The sequence below is a fragment of the Prunus avium genome, chromosome 3, assembly GCF_965620075.1.
Source record: "Prunus avium chromosome 3, drPruAviu1.hap1.1, whole genome shotgun sequence".
Taxonomy (NCBI): domain Eukaryota; kingdom Viridiplantae; phylum Streptophyta; class Magnoliopsida; order Rosales; family Rosaceae; genus Prunus; species Prunus avium.
Window position 1 is genome coordinate 33,580,534 of NC_142286.1, and position 20,115 is coordinate 33,600,648.

The following is a 20,115-nucleotide window of genomic DNA, read 5'->3' on the forward strand; positions in this document are numbered from 1 at the left end:
TGTCCACAGGCGACAGGAGACAAAAAAATGGAGAAGTAAAGAACCAAAAATGGGGGCTTTCGTAATTGCCTAGCATTCTTGATATCTATGATCTATTCCCTTTAGTTCAATTTTTATTATCTGTTTCCTCTGTAAATTTCTGTTTTTGGACTCGTAGTGACAAAGTTTGACAATCATCTTGTTTCTTTTTTCTTGGGTCAAATCTATGACTATTAACTAACGACTGTTGACAGGTAAATGCAGGAAAAAAACTGCGTCCCGGACCCGAAGGTCACGCCATGCCACACTCGCATCACCTTGCAGTGAATTGCTGGCACTGTTGGCTTGACCTACCTAACACACTTTCTATTCAATTTCGTCACGTATGCTTCTCAGTTGTTTCTTCCCAACCTACAATTAATTGACAAACTTGCCAATTACACATGTTTCTTAACCTAATTTAAACGTTGTTTTGGTCCTTATTTCAGTTTCGCATGTGGTATATTGTACGATGTTTGATTTTCTCACATGAGGATGAGGCAAGACCTTGACCTCATTGTAAAATCCGTATAAAACTAACGTATTCAAAAGAATTTGTTAAATGTGGTTGAGACAAAAACAGTTCAGCTCTATCGCATTTATCACTATAACTTGATAGCCTGTGTGACACTGTTACATTACATCAAGTCAGGAAATTTCATCGCTTTGAGACGTTATCATATCAATTGATGGAGAGAGAGAGAGAGAGAGAGAGAGAATCAATGTGATTCGTGCGACACAGTTGCAGATCATTTTCAACCAGCACGTGAATTTTATAAAACAATAATTTTGTATGTATTTTGCACAAATATTTAGTCTTCTCTTCTGTTTAGTCAATGGTTAAAAAAAGGGAGGGAGAAAAACAAATAAATTGATGGCTATGACTTTTGAATTTTGATCAACTAGGGCATTGGTTATGACTTCACCAAATCATGATAAACGCTAAGATTATATTAATCACATGGTTAATTGAACCCTAATCATCCCCCATAGAAGAAGGCAAACGAAAAGATTTCCTTGAATTGAAAGTGATATTGAAAAGAGTGCTGCTATTTCTTTCATCTCCTTGTTTTATTTTTCCACCAGTGGCGTAGTCAGGAATTCTCTCAAGGAGAGGAGAGTCAATATTATTTGCCAAGACAAATGGAAAAGCCATACAACCACCAAACTTGGACTAGGATGGTTTAGAGGAGAAGAAAAATGCATACTAGATTAACCATATCAGGGTGATTTTAGTTTAGACATGCTCTGGTTGGTTAGAAAGTTATTCTCTTTCAGCTTTTGTCTTTAAAATTTTGAAAATAAAGTAGATTAGAAAATACGACAGGTGAGCGGGAATAGCAGCATTCTATTGAAAACTGAGGCACGCATGCATTATGCATAGCTATCAAGAATAAAGAAGCTGGTCCATCTTACAATGACACAGAGACGGGAAATCTATAGATATCTATCTACGGTGTGGTGAATTGGAATTGGTTAACATCTTCCTTCCAAAGCCTCCAAGGCAAGTCATAACGTATTTGGCCAATTACAATTAGGTCCTCCAATTCCAAATTGGATTCTTGTACTTCACAAACATACAAAACAAACATCCAAAATCTTGGAGCCATCCTGACAACTTCCTCTGATTCAATAAATATTTGAATTGACATCACCACAAGAGAGTCAAATCAAACGACTTGACTGTTTCGGTCATCATCTTGGGGTTTATTTTATGGGGACAAAATAGGGTTCAACAAGGGGTGGGGGGACCAAACAGCTGGTCCATCTTGGATTTTGGAATTGGAATTGGAATGGAAGTTGATTCACAATTTGCGTTGCGTTTGATCTATAGTAATCTTCAAGAATTTTCTTCAAAAAGTTAAATCAAACATATGACTGGTAAAACGGTCACGTTTTGCACTCTACGTTTGATTTCTTTTTCTTTTGTAGGTGTCAACGTTTTGCGCGCTACTCTTCAATTTGATAACATGAAATTTGATTTAAAATAAGGATTTATTTATTTATTTATATTTTTGGAGAAAACAAATTACGCAATAAATTTTAATATTTTTTTTCTACACCAAGTGTAAAATAGTAACATGTTGATGGGAGGCCCATTCATAAGGGAGCTAAAGTGAACTAGTCTACGCTAGCAGCTACCCAAACCTTACTGGGCTCACAAGAGCTTGGATTTGGCTGCATTTAAATACAACAATGGGGAAGAAGAAAAAAAGCCTAAAACCAACATGTGTGTCATAAAACATACATTCGAGCAGTAACATTATTTTGCTCTATCTATTCTTTGCTTTTGAGTTTTTGTTGGGAAAAATATTAGTGGGGAAAGAAGCAAAACGCTTCCCATCAAACGTAGGAGAATGCTGGTTAGTATACTCTCACTTCATGCTATGCTACGTATCTCCAAATTTCGAAATGTTTCTGTGGGTCGTCTTCGAATCAAATCTTAACCAAGGGTTGCTCCATACATATCCTGCACAAGAAGAAAACTTATAGTTATGGTTTTGATGGCATGTTGAACGAATCACTTAGTTTTATATTTGAATGTAAAGAGGTGATGAACCACCATTTGTTATCAGACTGATACAGAAATTATTACGCACAAGTATGAGAAGGAAGTTCTTACTAGGCACAAAAAGAATTCCTCGAAATCAGCTTTCGAATATTTTACCGATGTCTGCACTCTGTAAAAGCTTGAAAGGAAAAAAAAGAGTGTCAATACGTTGTAACAAGGGCATTCAGTGAACATAAACGCCCAGTCAAAGAAGTATATTACAACTACACTGGGCTGTAGCAGGAAAATGCAAGGGATTGTTGAATGCAGTAAACTACGCTTAACGTTAAGGATGTTAAACAAGTTGTCCTTCCTGTGGGCATGTGTGATTGTGTTGCCTCCCAAGTAAACAGAAAGAGAATGAATCATATGGACAAGATGGACAACGAACACATTAAATTACCATTATCAGAAATCTCTTACATATTTATGTGAACCTGAAGCATGAGCCTCACTCGCAAAAATAAATGCACTTCCCAAGAGATACCTGAAATAGCCAAATCACATAATTCCGTTAGGCTCACAGAGTCACAGATAAATTTGAATAAATATCAGTTTTACTCTTTAGACAGTTTACCTCTTTAATCTCTACTTATAGCCTACTTGTAGCATCAAATGACGATAGCTACGGCCACGCATAATACGCTGCCATAGATATTGGAGCACCTTCGGGGAACTCATCTGCATCCTTTCTTGGACAAGCCTGGAGTCAAAAAACTGCATAAGCGACCAGCTAGAGCTTCATGATCATTTACTAGTACCTTCAATCCAAGAAAGCTAGCTTACCATCTTACAATGCACCGCTGAATTCCCCTAGATATGGGGCGAATGATGGATGGATCCCGTTGAGCATAAAGCAAACCAACCTGACAAGTGATAAGAAAGAAATGACGAGCTATTGCAATGCATATCTATTTGCAAATGAACGAAATAAGGAGACATCCAACTACCTCCAACAATGCAACAGTAGAAGGATCATCCAAGAGCTCAAGGCTACAGTCAGCTAGATAATTAACCTGAACCCAAGTACATAGGGATACAGAAATCACAAACTACACAAGGGACAAAGTCTAATAACAGAGTTTCTGTTTCTATCACAAAAGAAGAGAGAAGTAGTGGGGGAAACTAATAACATAGACCAGCTATTTATGAGTCAGCATTACTATTGTTATCAACATTGTATATTTACAAATAAATCATATAGATCCGAGAAACTAAGTCTAAGTCATATAAAATATTAAAAACACAGTGAAGCTAGTCCATAACAAATGATTATCACAGATTTCTTTCAGGTAATTGTCCCAAGTGCATAACTAGCATTCTAGCAAGACAGAAACAAAACAGAAAACAAAAAACTACGTACTCCAAATTCTGTATTGACTAGGGACTGCACAAAATCCATCAGCTGAACCTTTGCCCATTGACGGCACAAGGCAGGATCATCTGTTGGTGGAGGATGTCTCCAAGGTGCACCAAAGCGTAGTCTGTCTTTAGAAATTTTTCCACTATGTGCATCAACAGCAAACTTCTGTAGAAGCCCCAGTGCTTTCTCCATGGCAGGATTCACTACAGTAATCTAAATGAATAGACTTGAGGTGCAAGTAAGGCAGCGCAAAGTGCACAAAGAATCAGAAAATAAAGAAAGTGAAAATTCTTTACTTTATTATAGCATGAGTAGGCATAACCATGGTTGTTCACAGGACAAGTTAGTCTGTAAGCCTAATGTATATCCAATGAACTGAGCATAAATCTCAATGTGGTGAATTTGCAAGCCATACATCACGTGAGATTACCATACATTTATCAAAGAACCAAATTGCAAATAGAACACTAAGGGTTCACAAAATAATAAGAATAAATATGTAAGATGCATACTTCATGCTCCCCAAAGAAACTTACTTGCAAATATGCTAAATATGCATCCACGATGTCCTCAAATGTGCTATCTTTGTTGTCCTCTAACCTTCAGATGAACAAAAAGAGTAGTAATGAATATTAAAACTATGCAGCACCTATATATGAAATACACCATGTAGCATTAAGCATGGAAGAATGAGGCACAGATTGACTGCTTAAGAAGAAACAAAAAAAAATGAAAAAGAGAAAGAAAAATATTGCAGTTTCCATTGCACTTTTGTTATTTGTCACAAAATAATATTACTCGATTTTAACAGTGATTGATGACTATGCATGTCAAGATGCTACAGGAATCCGCATACAACACAGTTGAAGGTATACTAAGATGTGATGCACATTTCATACCTGTTAGAAAAACACATGGCTTTACACTCCACGTCATAAAAGTAAGAAAAAGGGATAAACAGAGTTCAGCTTCTAGTTCATGTAGCATGTATCAATATGATATGGAACGGTAAAAACAAAAAAGGAAGAAAACAAAAGCAAAAAGAGATATCATCCTTACTGCTGATAGTAATTGCCCTGCTTGAGTGCATATAGCTCAAATAAGTGTCTAGGGTTTGGACCAAACACCTCAGCAATAACCAACCACTGTATTTGACAAAAAGAAATGCTAAAATCACTATAAAGTTCAGTATTTCAGGAAACAGAGAAAAAAAGAAGTACAAGAAAATGGAGATTCATCAAGAAATCCAATGGACCTACTTTTCTGAATAAATATGAAAACCAATAAATATAAGTCTTGTTTTTTTCTTTTTTTCTTTTTTTGGGTTAGAGAAGCTCATTACCTCTGATTGACTGAAATAATCATTAACCATATGCAATTTAGCTTCTTGGGGATTCCAGCCAAAGGTCTGCAGAACAAACAAGTTTAAATGCATAATATCCACAAGCATCACCACAATATCCACAACATGAGCACGACATGCTTAAAACAGGCCCGGAATGACGTGGCAGTCTTGTGTGCCTGGCAGGGCACGATGTGAAGCAAAAATAATTTTAAAAAACAAAACTCAAATCTAGTAGACCAAGTCCTAAAATATTTAAAATTGACCCTGATGCAAGTCATGTCACAAATGTGTTAGTCTTTAAGCTATTAATATGTGCATAGCAGAAAAGAATAACTAGTGTTTGTTCCTATTAGACAATAAAGTAAAAACAAATGCACACACAGGTAATGTCATCCCATATACACACACAGATCATAACGTAATATAACTTCAGAGTTTCAGTTTGAGTACCTCACGAGAGATGAATATGTCTGGAAATCCAAAATCCATGTAAGCCCGGTATGAATAGTAACTGCGGCATAGGAGCAGGAATTACAATTCAGAAACATAGGCAATTGCAAAAATTTAAAAGGTGAATAAGTGATGTGAAGTTAAAGAAACACACACACACAAACAATAGGAATGAACCCCACCTATCCGATGTCACAAGAACAACAGGAATGCACCTCTCGTTTGCACCTAAAGCTATTATTCTCCATATCAGACTGTCATGATACATTGATCCACAGACTGACGAATTCTCATCTAACAAAATTGCATTCCGTAAAACTTCGATATTGTTTATAACCAGCTTAGGCTGCTCAATATGTGAAACGTCAGTCAATTAGAGTTTCATAAAAGCACCATACACTAATCAAAACCACACAAATCTACGCACCAAGAAACTTTTTTTCTCAAGCAAATTTTAACCATGACTGGATTAAAACCACAACAACTCCGATATAAAAAATGTGAACTTCATTACCTGGAAATGATCAATTTCAGAAGCTTGAGATAACAACTCCAACAACAAACAGGGCCAATCAGTGCACGAATTTGCTAAAAACCTTGAGAACCCACCTGTCCGATTTAAATGTGCAATAGCATTAGCCCTCCAACTTTGTTGGACCTTAATCACCTCCTTTGCCAATCTCAATGCCACTACAGCTTCCCTATAGTACGAAGCCTCTTCCAATGGCAAACTCTTCCGCTTCTCACACAAACCCAAAATCCCATCAATCTCTTCGGCATTACATCGAGCACTTAGAGCGAAAACGGCCCGATCCCACAAAACAGAACCCGAAACTCTATCAGAAACCGCATTCTTGGACGCACTATTGCCCTCAATAACGCAGCGGAGCGCCGTGTTAATACCGTGCCATTTGTTGAGAGTAGAGAAAATTTGATGAGAGCTAATGGAACCAAGCTGGACGCCCTTGTGAGTCATGGATTCGAGGCAGCTCTCAAGCCTGGTTCTGCAATCGGACAAAGTGGGTGGTGGGCAATTGGACCAAGAAGCCCAAGGAAACGACTGATTGAATTGTGGGTGGTGGTCTTTGATGGACTCGGCGAAGTCTACGTAGCCAGTGAGGTGAGGGCCTTTGTTCCAGTCGTTGAGCAGACCTGGAGAGACTCAGTGTGTTAGAAGAGAGAGAAAGTAGAGACGAAATATTGCAGAGAAATGAAAGTGGGTCATTACGTTCGAGGATGAGAGTGGTTTTTCCGACGCCTCTGGGGCCGTGGAGGATCAGAGGCTGAGGAACACGGTGGTGCTGGGCGTGGTTGTTTAGCACTGTTTCTAACAATGGCCTTGGTATGATCCTCCATGGTTTGTTCACCATTGTTGTACTTTCTTCCTGAGATTTGTTGTGCTCTTCCAATGTTCACTGACTGTGTGTTGTTTGTGGAAGAAGAAGGGAAGGGGGGTATTAGGAGGGTTTTAGTTGGAGACTAACAAGGGCGGCCTCCGCGAGCTACCTCTCTAGAGTTAAGCTGAAGAAAAGTTATTTATTCTATTTACTTGTGGTTGTCCTTTTTTATCTTTTAAATTTTTTTTTTTTTTTAAAAGTTTACTGCAAAATGGAAATGGCATGCCACTAAAGTAATTGAGAAATTGCCGGTATGTATATGTTACACACTAGGTCACTAGGTTGTAAATAAATCTTTACTACTTTGCCATGATCATCATCGTGTGATAAGTTCAAATCTCATAAACGATAATGGTTCGATAAAACAAAGAAAATTTGTATTTCGTCATGTCCAAAACTTAGCGACCTCAGATTACTCGTGCTTAAAACTTATGGGCCATAATCTTCTCCCAATGTTATTGGGCCTTTAGGCTATAAGCTTGCAGGTTGTAGGCCACCGGCACACTGGAAAAGCCCATTAAGGAGGAGGAATTCTTCCGCTCTGTGCTAATCGATCAATCTCCGTTTCGCACGTTTGACAAAGGAAAAGGGGAAATTTTGATTTGGATCGTGCTAATCGGGGTTTGAATGCACTATAATACAACCACCCTAATTTAAGTCAAAATTGTAGAATACTTCAATTAATCAATTAATCAATCAATCAATCAATTTGTGGGGGAAAAAGTAACCATCAATCACAAATAAACTAAACTAAATGTTCATTTATTGACAATGATTTGTAATTTTTGACATGTTTATTTATTTAAAAATGGGGAAGTGATAAAAAAGAGGAAAATATTTTCCTCTTTATCAGGCAAGTAGGAGCTCCTACATTCTTATTAATAGCAGTGTAACATGTATGCATAAGTTTTTATTTTTGTGTTTTTTATGAATTATTTTTTGCATATGTGTAAAACTGTGATTCGCAGGAATGAGAAATATCTTCTTACCGATAAGAAGGCAAGTAATATCCATAAAAAATAATCAATATGATAGAGAATGAATGAGTATGATATTCCCAAAATTTAATATGATTTGTACAGTGATTAGTAACACTCTCCGATGCCTATGTCAATTTTTTCCCAACAAATGAGGCTTATAAAAGTATTGTACTCAACTACGGAGAAAGTTCATATGGAAAGTACTCCCTCATATATAGAGAAGATGGAATCTCTCAATTGTCTTTTTCCGATGTGGGACCCGAGAGAGGTTGATGATGTGCACCATTCTATTGGGCGAATATTGATAGACTGATGTGTGTCCTTTCTTTTTTGAGGAACAACATGCGTTAATGGGATATGACGAGGGTCCATTCTGGCTATTCTTTTTCCCACATACGGGCCTTTGGGGATAGGTGCATGGGTTAGTGCGTTGGGTCATGGCCTCGTGGGCTTATGGCTTAGGAGGCCTTCTTTTACCTCATTTGAGCCTCTTTAGATGTGAGGTAAGGTTGGTGTAGTCTATTAGTAGCCCGAGCCCATCTACTTTCTCAAGTGGTCTAGGCCTTTGCTATTTTGGATGGGCCCTACTGATATTTGGTATCAACATGATTCATGGTTTTGCATGTATTGATTCATAGGAGGACTTCTTTGACAGTACCTACATAGTGATGGGATGTTGTTTTAAAGGTTTTGTGGTTGGGGTTTAGGTTGATTTGTTTCGTATAAGTTGTTTGACTCTTCTGTTTAGTCAATAGCATGGGTGGTACTCTTTCCTACCATGGAATTTTGTTTCTCTATGAAGATTTTAACGAGGCCGCCGTTAACATACTAGTTCTTACTATATAATGTTCCTTTCGGTTTAATGAAATACCATATTTTCTCAAAAAATATGTTTAGTTGCACATGTGCTAGTAAATGCATAAAAAGTTAGAAATCATAATAATTCTAATACTCATGTGTTAATAAACGAAAGAAATTAATGATTCACAATAATTCTAAGACCCATTCTAGAAAAGTAAGCATGACATTTTGTATCATATAAATTATTTTTCAGACAATAAACAAATATAGAATTTGATTAAAAAATTGAGGCTTAATTCTTGTATTGCTTCCTGAAACTATAGACAATTTAGACATCGTTCTCTGAAAATTCTAATGACATGCGGACGCACGTTGGGACAAGAGGGGTCACACGACCCCTTAGAATTTTGGAAAATTGGATGTGGACTCCATGAACGACCCCTTGGAGAGCTGGTGAACGACTCTTTGTGTGCACACCAAGTGCTCGACGAAAGTCCTAGCCCATTTGCTTGCTCTTATATATAATATATATATTTTTCCTAAAATGAGCCTTGCCAAATGACGTCATTTGGTCCAAGGCTCAGTCAAATTTTTTTTCATTGATCTGGCCTCAAAACGACGTCATGTTGAGCTAGGTTTTAAAAATGAAAAAAAAAAAAAAAAAAAACATCAGCACTTACCTAACTCTGTAAAGCAGCTACAAACCATTTTCATTCTCAATTTCACATCTCTTCGCAGATGCCGACCACCACCACCTTGTGTCGCCGTCCGCCGCCCTTTTTTTCAACTACAACTTCAAGTAAGCAATATTTATATTTATAAATTTATAATGATAATTTATATTATTGATATTGATATTTTTTTTATGGATTGAAATTTATGGATATGATAAATTGATAATGTAGATTGATTGAGTTTATGCTTTATTGATAATGTGGATTGATTGATATTTGATATGATAATTTGGTATATTGAATATTGATTGATATGATAATTTGGTATATTGAATATTGATAGTGAGTTATTGACATTTTCATATTCATATGATAATTTGGATAAAAATTAATGACAACGAAACTATAATGCAACATTTTCAAAATATGAAAATTTGTCGTGGACAATTGTAACTTGTATTATTGGTTTTGTTATGAATTATGAATGGAAGTACTATCTTTTTATCTTTTTAGTATTATTTTCTTTGTAGGAAAAATTTTGGAACTATTACACTGTGACCCCTTGCCCACATAATCCTAAATTCGCCACTGATAATGCGTTGCGCCTCATTGATTAATGTTTGACATCTTACTTTTGCCCCACTTAAGTAAGAGAGTAATGTGCATCACCGTAAGCTAAAAGTTAATATAGAAGTAGTTTTTGCATATTTGCATGAGGAGTTTACCAAAAGAGAAAGAAAAAACAAAACCTTCGCGTAGACGTTAACGAAGTAGTTATAACTCAAGTCGTGGTGGAAGTTGGAACAAAGTGGAAGACGAAGACACGAAGTCAACAATTGTCGTAAATTACGCGAGTATCAATTAACTTATTTTTCTTTTATACGAATATTCTGGCGGGGTTAGCAAAAATAAATAAAGGTATATATAATAAGCAAAGAGAGATTGCAGACTGGAGCCGGACGAGGTGGGCCATATATCCACTGGCCCACATTTGGCCCAGGCCCATCACTTCAGGTAGTTAAGCTCTGGTCTGGTCTCTGCCTAACAGTGAAAAGAAAAAAAACTGCCACACGATTCTTTTTCATTTTCTCTCTCTCACTCGCTGTCTCTCACTTCATTGTTTGCCATTGTTGCTCTTCCCCACACCTCGCTTCTCTCTCTCGATTGCTTCGCTCCACTTCACTTTTCTGCACCTTCCTCCTCCTCCATTTTCTTTTACTTCCAAAGCAACCAAACCCAAAACCCCACTTCCCTCTCTCTCTCTCTCTCATGTATTGTTCAGCGCTAACTGAGACACACCCAAGCCCGACCCGGTCCTAACCCGGACCCGCCAATCCCAAATGCATCGCGCCACGGCCGCCCCAAACCCACTCCAAACCCTCCTTGATCTCATCAACTCTACCCTCTCCCTACTCCTCCGCTCCTCCCTCACCGTCCGATCCTTCGTCGGACGGTGGACCGCCCTCCACACCAAGCTCACTTCCCTCCACTCCTCCGTCGCCGACATCTCCGACTCTCCCCACTGGGCCCAGAACCCTCTTCTCCACACCCTCCTCCCCAACCTCCTCTCCACTCTCCAGCGCCTCACCGCCCTCGCCGACCAATGTACGGACGCCGGGTTCACCGGCGGGAAGCTCCACATGCAGAGCGACCTCGACATGGCCTCGTCCTCGCTCTCCAACCAGCTCCGCGACCTCGACTTATTGCTCAGATCCGGAGTGCTCCACCAGTCGAACGCCATCGTTTTGTCCCACCCGGGCCCCGGGTCGGATAAAGAGGATTTTGGCTTTTTTGTCCGGGACCTCTTCACCCGATTACAAATCGGAGGCGTCGAGTTTAAGAAAAAAGCTCTTGAGTCTCTGCTTCAGCTTCTCAACGACGACGGCAAGTCGTCCGGCGTCGTCGCCAAAGAAGGAAATGTTGCGTATTTGATTCATTTGCTCGATTTCCACAACCAGCCTTTTGTGCGAGAACAGGCTGTCTTCGCCGTTTGTCTCCTGGCCTCAGCCAACGACGAGTCGTCGCGCAAGGCCGTGTTCGAAGAAGGGGGTTTGGGGCCGTTGCTCAGAATACTCGAATCCGGGTCGACCCATTTGAAAGAGAAGGCGGCGATGGCCGTCGAGGCGCTCACGGCCGATCCAGAAAACGCCTGGGCCCTTTCAGCCTACGGTGGCGTATCGGTGTTGATCGAAGCGTGCCGATCTGGGTCTCAGGCGATCCAGACCCACGCGGCTGGCGCCGTTATAAACGTGGCCAATGTGGAAGAGATCAAGACGGCTTTGGGAGAAGAAGGGGCTGTGCCAGTACTGGTCCAGTTATTGCTCTCAGGCTCCATTACTGCCCAAGAAAAATCAGCAAATTGTTTAGCGATTTTAGCCTCTTCCGATGAGTATTTTCGAGCTTTGATAATTCAAGAACGTGGGTTGCAGAGATTAATGCATTTGATCCAAGATTTGCCGAGCTCGGACACATTGGAACACGTCCTCCGAGCCATAACCTCGCTTTCAGCTTCAGATTCATGCTTTAGAGTCCTGTCTTCTTCAACCCTTTTCCTAATCCAGCTCGGTGAGTTCATAAAGCACGGTAACACAACCCTACAGCAAATCTCAGCTTCGTTACTCGCTCACTTATCGATCAATGTGAGTGACGGCAATAAGCGAGCATTGGGTAGCTGTATGGGGTCGTTGGTGAAGCTCATGGAGTCGCCAAAACCGGTGGGACTTCAAGAATCCGCGGCCCAAGTGCTTGTGTCGCTGCTTACGGTCCGGTCGAACAGGAAAGAGCTGGTGGGGGACGAGAAGAGCGTGATGAGGCTGGTCCAGATGTTGGATCCCAAGAATCACGAGATGGTTTGCAGCAAGTTCCCGGTGGCGGTGGTTGCGGCGGTGCTCTCCGGAGGGAGCGGTGGCTGCCGGAGAAGGCTGGTGGCAGCCGGGGCTTACCCGCATTTGCAGAGGCTGGCGGAAATAGAGGTCGTCGGAGCTAAGAAGGCACTGCAGAGACTCGCCGGAAACAGGCTCAAGTCCATCTTCTCCAGAACTTGGAGGGAATGATAGTAGTAATTAACCAAGAAAGAAAATACCCGCCAAAGAAAGGTTAGTTTCGGAATTTTAATTTTGTGAAAAGTGTTTTGCCTTGAGAGCTTTATGACTTTGACTCTGACGTGTCATTGAGTTTATCCATTGAGAGGGTGGCATGTGTACATGGCAGCCTGGATGTGTCATGGAAAGTAGCCACCCGTATGTCCACCAGAGTGTCAGATGACAATTCTGCCTATCTTTATAAATCTTATTTGTGGTAAATTAATTAACTAAATCCTAGAAGTGTAGAGAGTTGTGCCTTGCCCAATAGCTTTTTACTGCTGACTTTGTTGAGGCACTCACAGCACATGGAATCCTTATTAATATTAAAAAATGCAGCCATGAATGAAGATGGCCTATATAGAGCTAGAAGGTCCCCATTTTCACATTGATAGATTTTTACTGTTTGACTCGTGAGGGTTGGCGCGTAGTGAATGCGGCGGTGTTAGTTAGGCAGGCGGGGCATGGACTTTTAGTGACACATGGCAAAAGTCGTGGCAAAATGTTTGGATTTTTGCTTTTGCAACTTTTTCTTGGGTCTAAGATTGTGGCTGACATCAAATCTCAATTCGTTTGTTTGTTAATATTCAACAGGAGGAGGAAGGAGGTTCGTTTGGATTTTCTAACCGTCCAAGAAGGAAAGAGCTTGGACAAGCAACAAAAATACACACATCGTTCGTATACCCAACCCAACCCAACCTTTTTTATTTTTAATTAAATTACTTAATTATTAATATTATTTAATTATGTTATATAATCCTAATATCATAGTGTATCGGTAAAGAAAGAAAAAAAGAGAAGCATGGATGCGGTTTTTAGGGAGTATCCTCGATTTGCTTTATCCTTTTTTATTTATTTAATTTTTAATCTTATTACTTGGTTCACTCGTGAAAGCTGTAAGAGAGAGAGAGGGTTGATTTCATGATGATGTTTGTTAATTTTTTTGGGTTATCTTTTTTCATTACCACCCACTTGTTTATGTTGTTTGATCGATCTTATTATGTACATCGTCCCTACCTACCAGATAATGGACAAGGGTTTAGTGCAAGTATTTTTGAATAGTCATGTTATCTGAGCCCTTCAATTCATTTCTCTGTACATGATGATGATGATGATGATGATGATGATGGTGATGATGGGAATCTGGAAGTGTAGCTCAAAAAGCATTAGCAGAAATAGATTATGCTATATATCTATCTATGTATCTATCTTTTTAGGCGGGTTAATGGGAAGGAATCAAAGGAAAGGGCAGTGAACAATGATGATAATCTTTAGTTTCTGAGTTGGCTTGAATGGGTCTATCTCTTTCAAACAGATTTGGTGTTTGTTGTCTGGTGGTGACACTTGGTGGGTCCTCGCATCTCATCTCCTCATGCTTGTTTTTGCAATTAGCATGCATCATCTCATCTCCACTTGCATTGCACCAGCTGCTACCAAACCTTTTTAGAGACTTGAGCTTCACATTCACAATCAAAATCAATTTGGGGCATATCATGCACAAATGAGTCTAAATTATTTTAAATTAATCCAATTTTCGGGAAGGGAACTCGAACTTGTGCAAAGGGTGCGGATTCACTATCCCAACCTAAAAGGGGTAAAAAAGACATTTTAATCGGGGAGTGATGTGGGTCCTTAAGATTTTGAGAATCTGGGAAAGGTAAAAGGTAAAACAGGAGACTATGTAATGTATAAGAGCATAAGAGCATATGTAATGTATTATCATTATGTTAAATATGTAATCAAATGAATAATAATAATAATAATAATAATATGAGGGTATATGTGTCATGTGTGGTCCATTTCTCTTAAACAGGTTCACATGCCGTTGCTTGCCTTTGCCTCCCCCCAACGAGCCCACCTATCGAATTTGCATTTGCATCTGATACTCCTCCAACAAAACTTTGTCACCTTTTTTTGTGTTTTTGTTTGCAGCCCCCGTGATATCTCTCTCCCTCTCTCTCTCTCTCTCTCTCTCTCTCTCTTCAGAAACTTAGCTGTAAAGCCTTTACACCTCTTTCTCTATCTGTCTGTCACTTTGTGCTTCTTTTGCTTTTCTTTTCTACCATTTCCATTTCCCGCCAACATTGCACGGTTAAAACGACAGTCCGTTAACTTAACCCACCGTGCCTTCATTCAACTGTTAATTAAATGTCCCATCCCTGACTAATCCCTCCGAATCTTTTTTTGATGGATTGTTCTTTTCTTTTATATCTTTGTCCTTGTACTCTTGTAATAGAATCGAATGTGAGATATATAATATATAAATTGAGTGGTTCACTACTAATAGTACCGAGATCTTTTGTTGTGATAAAACTCTATATATATTGAGCTTTGTATGTGGTTAAATTGGGAACTATATCGGTGTTACCAGTAATGGGACGTTGGTCAATCTCTATTAAATTTAACAGATTCGTGGTAAATGTAAGGGGGTGAAATATAGCCTTGATTTTTTATGTTAACCAGCAATGCATGCATGGAATACGGTGGATCATGCACTTTGAATCTCTTGCAGGTAATGATGATTAATAATGTATATTTTCAGTCAAACGTACAACACTTTTTTCAGTTAGTAAGTTGTTCCGTTAGTTGATTTTGTTAAGTTTCACACCTAAAACTTGAAAAAAGCCACTCCATCAATGCAATGCTGCAAGAGAATAATGCTTCTTGTTCCCTTATAGGCTGACTCGTTATGCATTGGTGCATAATGCATTACCCTATGATGGACAATGAAGAAAATATCAGCATCACATGAGCAAACAAAATAATAGGGCCCAATTCGTTGGGCTTCTTGGAGGTGCTTATGCTTTTCAGAAGCAGATGCAAGAGGTCGCTTATGTCTCACTTGGTAATTATACATAGGTTTTCTATGGTTTCGATCTTGGGTGCCAAACAGGGAAAGGAGGAGGGCCACAACCACTGTGTTAACCCATCTCGACTTCTTATTCTATGTTAAGGATATTTTATCTTAAAATAAGAATATCATGATAATTAATCATCGGATTTTCATCCACCGGATCATACCATGTTTCATTGTTGGTGCATAAACTCACAACTGTCATTCCAACTTTGCTTAGAGAGAGAAGGAATTTTAATTACAAGACCATTACATTTGATCTTTAAAAAAACCCCAACATCTAGTTAATGCACAACAAATCAACTCATATGCTTCGCAATAATCTTGTTTTGCTGTTCCAACCACAGTCTCTGTTGATGCAAGAGGCTTTCCTGATTCACTAATCCATTACACATAGGTTCACTAGGAGTTGTCACCTTAGAGAAGAACGTCGCAAACGGGTCGTTGTTTTCTACGTTAGGCAATGCTCCTCTTGTCTTCATTTCACTTCTTGCAAAGAAAGTCGTTGCAGCAGTGAACTCGTTAGGCTCATCTGCCTGAAAGGTTGTCGCCATGGCCGTGTCACTGTGATTATGTGCCCAAGATGTTGGCGCCATGGCCATGTCACTACGATTACTTGCACCAAATGTTGGCACCACGCTCTCATTATCACGAGCCACCGCACTAAAGGTTGGCGCCATGGCCGTGTCACTGCGATTATGTGCCCAAGATGTTGGTGGCGCCATGGCCATGTCACTACGATTACTTGCACCAAATGTTGGCACCACGCTCTCATTATTGCGAGCCACCGCACTAAAGGTTGGCGCCATGGACGTGTCACTGCGATTATGTGCCCAAGATGTTGGCGCCATGGTCGTGTCACTGCGATTCTGCGCGCGAAATGTTGGCACCACGCTCTCATTATCGCGAGCCACCGCACTAAAGGTTGGCGCCATGGTCGTGTCACTGCGATTCTGCGCACGAAATGTTGGCACCACGCTCTCGTTAAAGTTTGGTGGCATTCTGCTCTCTTGGGGATTTTGGGCGCAGGATGTTGGTGATATTGCGCGGCCATTCGTATCCCGTGCGTGAAATGTTGGTGGTGGCATTAATATTGTATTCTCTTTTGGTCTTTGTCCACCAGCCTCATTTGTGCTCCGTACACAAAATGTTGGTGCTATTCTCATCTCTCTCTGGCTCTGTGCACAAAATGCTGGTGCCATTGTTGTGCTCTCATTTGCAAGCCGTGGCCAGAAACTTGGTGACATTTCGCTCTCTTTTGGACTTGGGGCACTAAATGCAAGTGCCATTGTTGAATTATTTGAATTCTGCGCGGAAAATGTTGTGACATCTGCGCTCTCATTTGAATTATTGGCGCCAAATATTGTGGTCTCTTTTAAATTCTGTTCGGGAAATGTTGGTGCCACTGCCAGCATTGCGAAAGGGAACGAAAACAAGTCGTCTTCTCCGAGATTTCCAAAGCCATTGCTGGCGATGGCGCTTGGATTCGAAGAGGCTGCAAAGCTGTCAATTGGTATTGGGTCATCAAGAAATGGATTGTAATTGTGTTGGGGCACTGAGGAGTTTTGAAACAAGCTGTCCAAGTTTGATGAATAAATGGGTGGAGTTGGTGATGATGTTTGCAATGGTGTTTGATTATTTGCAGACTCAAACAGAACAAGCTCCCAGCCCTGTTTTGCACCCTCTTGATCATCAACTCCTACTAGTTCTTCTTGCTTTATCTGATCCGGTTGCGGTGGGAAACCATCAAAGGAAACAAGATCGAAACTTTCCGGCAAAGATTGGTTCGATCCGTTCTCATTTCTTCTTCTGGCGAGACCATCCTCTGCCCGCTTCTCTGGTTGCTCCTCCGAGTTATAAAACTCTTGCTCCACCGACCACGACGGGCTCACATTGCCATTCTGATCACAAACGCTCATCAAATCCTCCAACGACGTGCAGGCCGAACTAAACGCAGAACCTTTCTCCGACGCCGTTTCGAATTGCTCCGAAGATGGAAATTCACTCTGTTCCAAGCTCAACCCTTTATCCTTACTACCCTTGGCCAGCAAATGGGTCGGCGGCGACCGACTCGGAAATGAAGCTTGGTCCTTCAAAAACTCCTGCAACGTCTCCAAAAGCTCCTCGGAGATCTTCTGCACGCTAGGATACTCAGAGGTCCGGCCAACACCCAAGCTCTTGCACGTCCCGTAAAACACCGACAGCTCCTCGAATTGCTTCGAGGCTTTCACGCAGGCATGAAACGCGTTCACGCAAGATTGATACTGCAATTGAAAAAAGCTATCCAAAAGCAGAGCCAGCCCGTCCGAAATGTCCCGGTACAGATCGTACGTCTCCTGAACGATCGCGTAGAGAGAAATCAGAACTAACCGGTTCGTCCTGGCGGGGCCCGTCGGCGTCGTCCCCATTGCCCGGTCCAGCAGCTTTTGCCAGTAGTGAATCCTGTCCAGCAGCATCGCCGGCTTCATGTCGCGAACCACCGCCACGGTGTCGTTCGACCGGCGGCTCCTCCGACTGCTGTTGTATTCTTGGTCGCGCTGGTACGTGAAGCGCCGCTGGAGCTTCCCGGTGAGGAAGCAATCGAGGCGCTCGTCGAGGTAGAGCGCGAAGGTGCGGACGAAGGCGGTGAAGTCCCAGGGGCAGGAGTTGGAGTCATCGCGGAAGTTGGAGAGGTTGAGGATCTTGGCGCCGCGCTTCATGGCGTGGAGGACCTCGATCGGGAAATAGGGGTCGCCGTCCTGGAAAATGCGGAGGACGAGCATGAGGGATTTGAGGGCGACGATCCAGTCGCGGGTTTTGCCGATGCGCCTGGCGATGGCCTGGGCGCAGGAGGATGCGTACGACTTGTTTGACGAAATGAGCGTGAGAATTTCCTGGACGTATTTGTCTTCGATGGGAACCACGTCGTGGGAGGTGGCTTTGAGGACGGTGACCTCGAGGTTGGCGGAGCTGGTGTTGGAGACCTTGGCAAGGCTTATGCTCGTTTGGTCTTTCACTGCCCCAATTGCCTTCTTCAGCTTGCTTGGCATTGTTAATAATTTTGGATCATGAATTAATTTTTGTTTTTTCAATGTGTTTTTGGTGGCGAGGAGGAGGTTTTTTGTTGGAATTTTTGGGATTCTAATTTTGATTAGTGGAACGAGTTTTTGGTTTTGAGAGGAGGAATGAGAAGGGTGGTGAGGTTTGGAATTATTTTGGGTGGTGGAGAGGAGAAGAGAGGAGGGAAAGGCCTTGGGACTCTCTTATTGTTTGTGGACGTGACTGGGACTCGCACTTGTTTAATTGACCAAGTCATCCATCGTCATATGAACCATATTTTCAGTGTTTGCATCTTTGCACTCAAACTCTCCCATGAATGATTGGGACGATTAGTTCTAGTGGTTAAGAGCGTTTGGTTTTATGTCCGAAATTCTGATTTTGGATTTCTCATTTCCTTCCACTTTGAAAAGAAAGAAAACAAAATCTGAAATGGAAATGGGATTGGGTCAATTGGAATAATGGTTGCCATTTTCAGAACGTGCAATCCTCCTTGGGTGGATTATGGTGATCCATGCAACCCTGGATTCTCCTGGTTTGAGAGAGAGAGAGAGAGCACTTATTTTATCGTCCGATTTGGAAGGTATGCGTTTACCTCTAGAATAATTTGGAAGGTCTGCGTTCGTTTTTAGAATGACCTTAAATTAGCACAAAGGCCAGCGATATTATTGTTAATTAAGCCTCCATTTGGCAGTGTTTTCAAAATTTTAGGAGAAGACGAAAAAACTTGTAGCTGTATTTTAGATATGTCTTTCAAGCAAGAAGCAGTTAGCTAAATAGTGTTGGTTTTGACCAATAAGTACGTACTCTATAGACTCTTTGAATTTTGAATGTATAAGTTAAAACTAAAGAAGTGATTCAGGTACGTAGATCGGGTAAATTCTATGCATGCATGCATGCGTTGCCAGATTGAGTCTAAAAGCAGTGTTGTTCATGCTATCATGCAAACACGTAAATGAATATGATTAACTTCTTTACAAGCCCTGGCTGGCTCGATTTTCTGGTTTTTATATTTGTGGTTCTCATCAAGTGTTTGACTTTTTTCTATGCTACATATACATTGTTGGTCAAGGGCCCAAAAAGCTAGGACACAAATAACTCTCTGGTCTGGGCCTAGGATTCTTGTACGAAGCCTAATTGACGAGACCATCAGCAACAGTATTGCAGACCAAATTGAAGTCTCAATCGACCAACCACGCCAGATCTTTAATGAAAAAGGGGGTGAACACTTAATGAAATGGACAATGCAAGAAGTGAAAAAGTATGTGACTTGACTATACAAAGCAGCAGCAGAGAGTCTGTGCAGCATGAACTCATCATGATCAGCCCATAGGACTTCAAGGATGGGAAAGAGAGCTGTTTAAGTAACATGGGCTCACTGCATTCAAGCTTTCAAAAAAGGACATTATTGGTTCAACAAGGATCTCCTCAACCCACCTTTTGAAAGAGCCGTTTCAGGCTTTCTTACCATCACTGTACAAAAGGACATTACAATTTATTTACGTGGAAAAAAAAGGACATTAAGACTTTACTAGGGATAGGAAATATCCCTGGCTTTCTGCGTCT

At 40.9% G+C, this 20,115-nt stretch overlaps 3 protein-coding genes across 5 annotated transcripts; 1 reads left to right on the plus strand and 2 right to left on the minus strand.

Annotated features, from left to right (window-relative positions):
- Positions 1-2,232: 2,232 nt before the first annotated feature.
- LOC110771424 (uncharacterized) lies at positions 2,233-7,250 on the minus strand. 3 transcript variants are annotated; one of them, XM_021975720.2, is made up of 14 exons: positions 6,956-7,250; positions 6,242-6,879; positions 5,910-6,073; positions 5,728-5,788; positions 5,275-5,340; positions 4,992-5,077; positions 4,469-4,532; positions 3,933-4,145; positions 3,520-3,585; positions 3,356-3,435; positions 3,147-3,272; positions 2,993-3,056; positions 2,642-2,699; positions 2,233-2,488 (listed from the first exon to the last, which is right to left on the minus strand). In XM_021975720.2, the coding sequence occupies exons 1-11, from the start codon at positions 7,095-7,097 to the stop codon at positions 3,158-3,160; spliced, it is 1,695 nt and encodes a 564-aa protein (XP_021831412.2). In that variant the 5' UTR covers positions 7,098-7,250; the 3' UTR covers positions 2,233-2,488; positions 2,642-2,699; positions 2,993-3,056; positions 3,147-3,157. The 3 variants fall into 3 exon arrangements, with proteins under 3 accessions (XP_021831412.2, XP_021831410.2, XP_021831411.2); XM_021975718.2 differs by having other exon boundaries at positions 2,642-2,708; XM_021975719.2 differs by having other exon boundaries at positions 2,642-2,708; positions 2,973-3,056.
- A 3,537-nt stretch (positions 7,251-10,787) lies between these two features.
- LOC110771434 (ARM repeat superfamily protein) lies at positions 10,788-13,722 on the plus strand. Its single transcript, XM_021975731.2, has 2 exons — positions 10,788-12,674; positions 13,254-13,722. Exon 1 carries the CDS (start codon positions 10,920-10,922, stop codon positions 12,630-12,632), a length of 1,713 nt encoding a protein of 570 aa, XP_021831423.1. The 5' UTR covers positions 10,788-10,919; the 3' UTR covers positions 12,633-12,674; positions 13,254-13,722.
- A 2,020-nt stretch (positions 13,723-15,742) lies between these two features.
- On the minus strand, positions 15,743-19,076 carry LOC110771452 (uncharacterized). The gene has a single exon (XM_021975756.2). It carries the CDS (start codon positions 18,540-18,542, stop codon positions 15,813-15,815), a length of 2,730 nt encoding a protein of 909 aa, XP_021831448.2. The 5' UTR covers positions 18,543-19,076; the 3' UTR covers positions 15,743-15,812.
- Positions 19,077-20,115: the final 1,039 nt, after the last annotated feature.

Excerpts from the sequence above, each read along its gene's own strand:
- LOC110771424 (XM_021975720.2), bottom strand. The coding sequence starts at position 7,097 with ATGGTGAACAAACCATGGAGGATCATACCAAGGCCATTGTTAGAAACA. Across the intron at positions 6,880-6,955 it reads AACCACTCTCATCCTCGAAC|GTCTGCTCAACGACTGGAAC; the intron begins GTAATGACCCAC and ends GAGTCTCTCCAG. Across the intron at positions 6,074-6,241 it reads CTGAAATTGATCATTTCCAG|CCTAAGCTGGTTATAAACAA; the intron begins GTAATGAAGTTC and ends CATATTGAGCAG.
- LOC110771434 (XM_021975731.2), top strand. The coding sequence starts at position 10,920 with ATGCATCGCGCCACGGCCGCCCCAAACCCACTCCAAACCCTCCTTGAT.
- LOC110771452 (XM_021975756.2), bottom strand. The coding sequence starts at position 18,542 with ATGCCAAGCAAGCTGAAGAAGGCAATTGGGGCAGTGAAAGACCAAACG.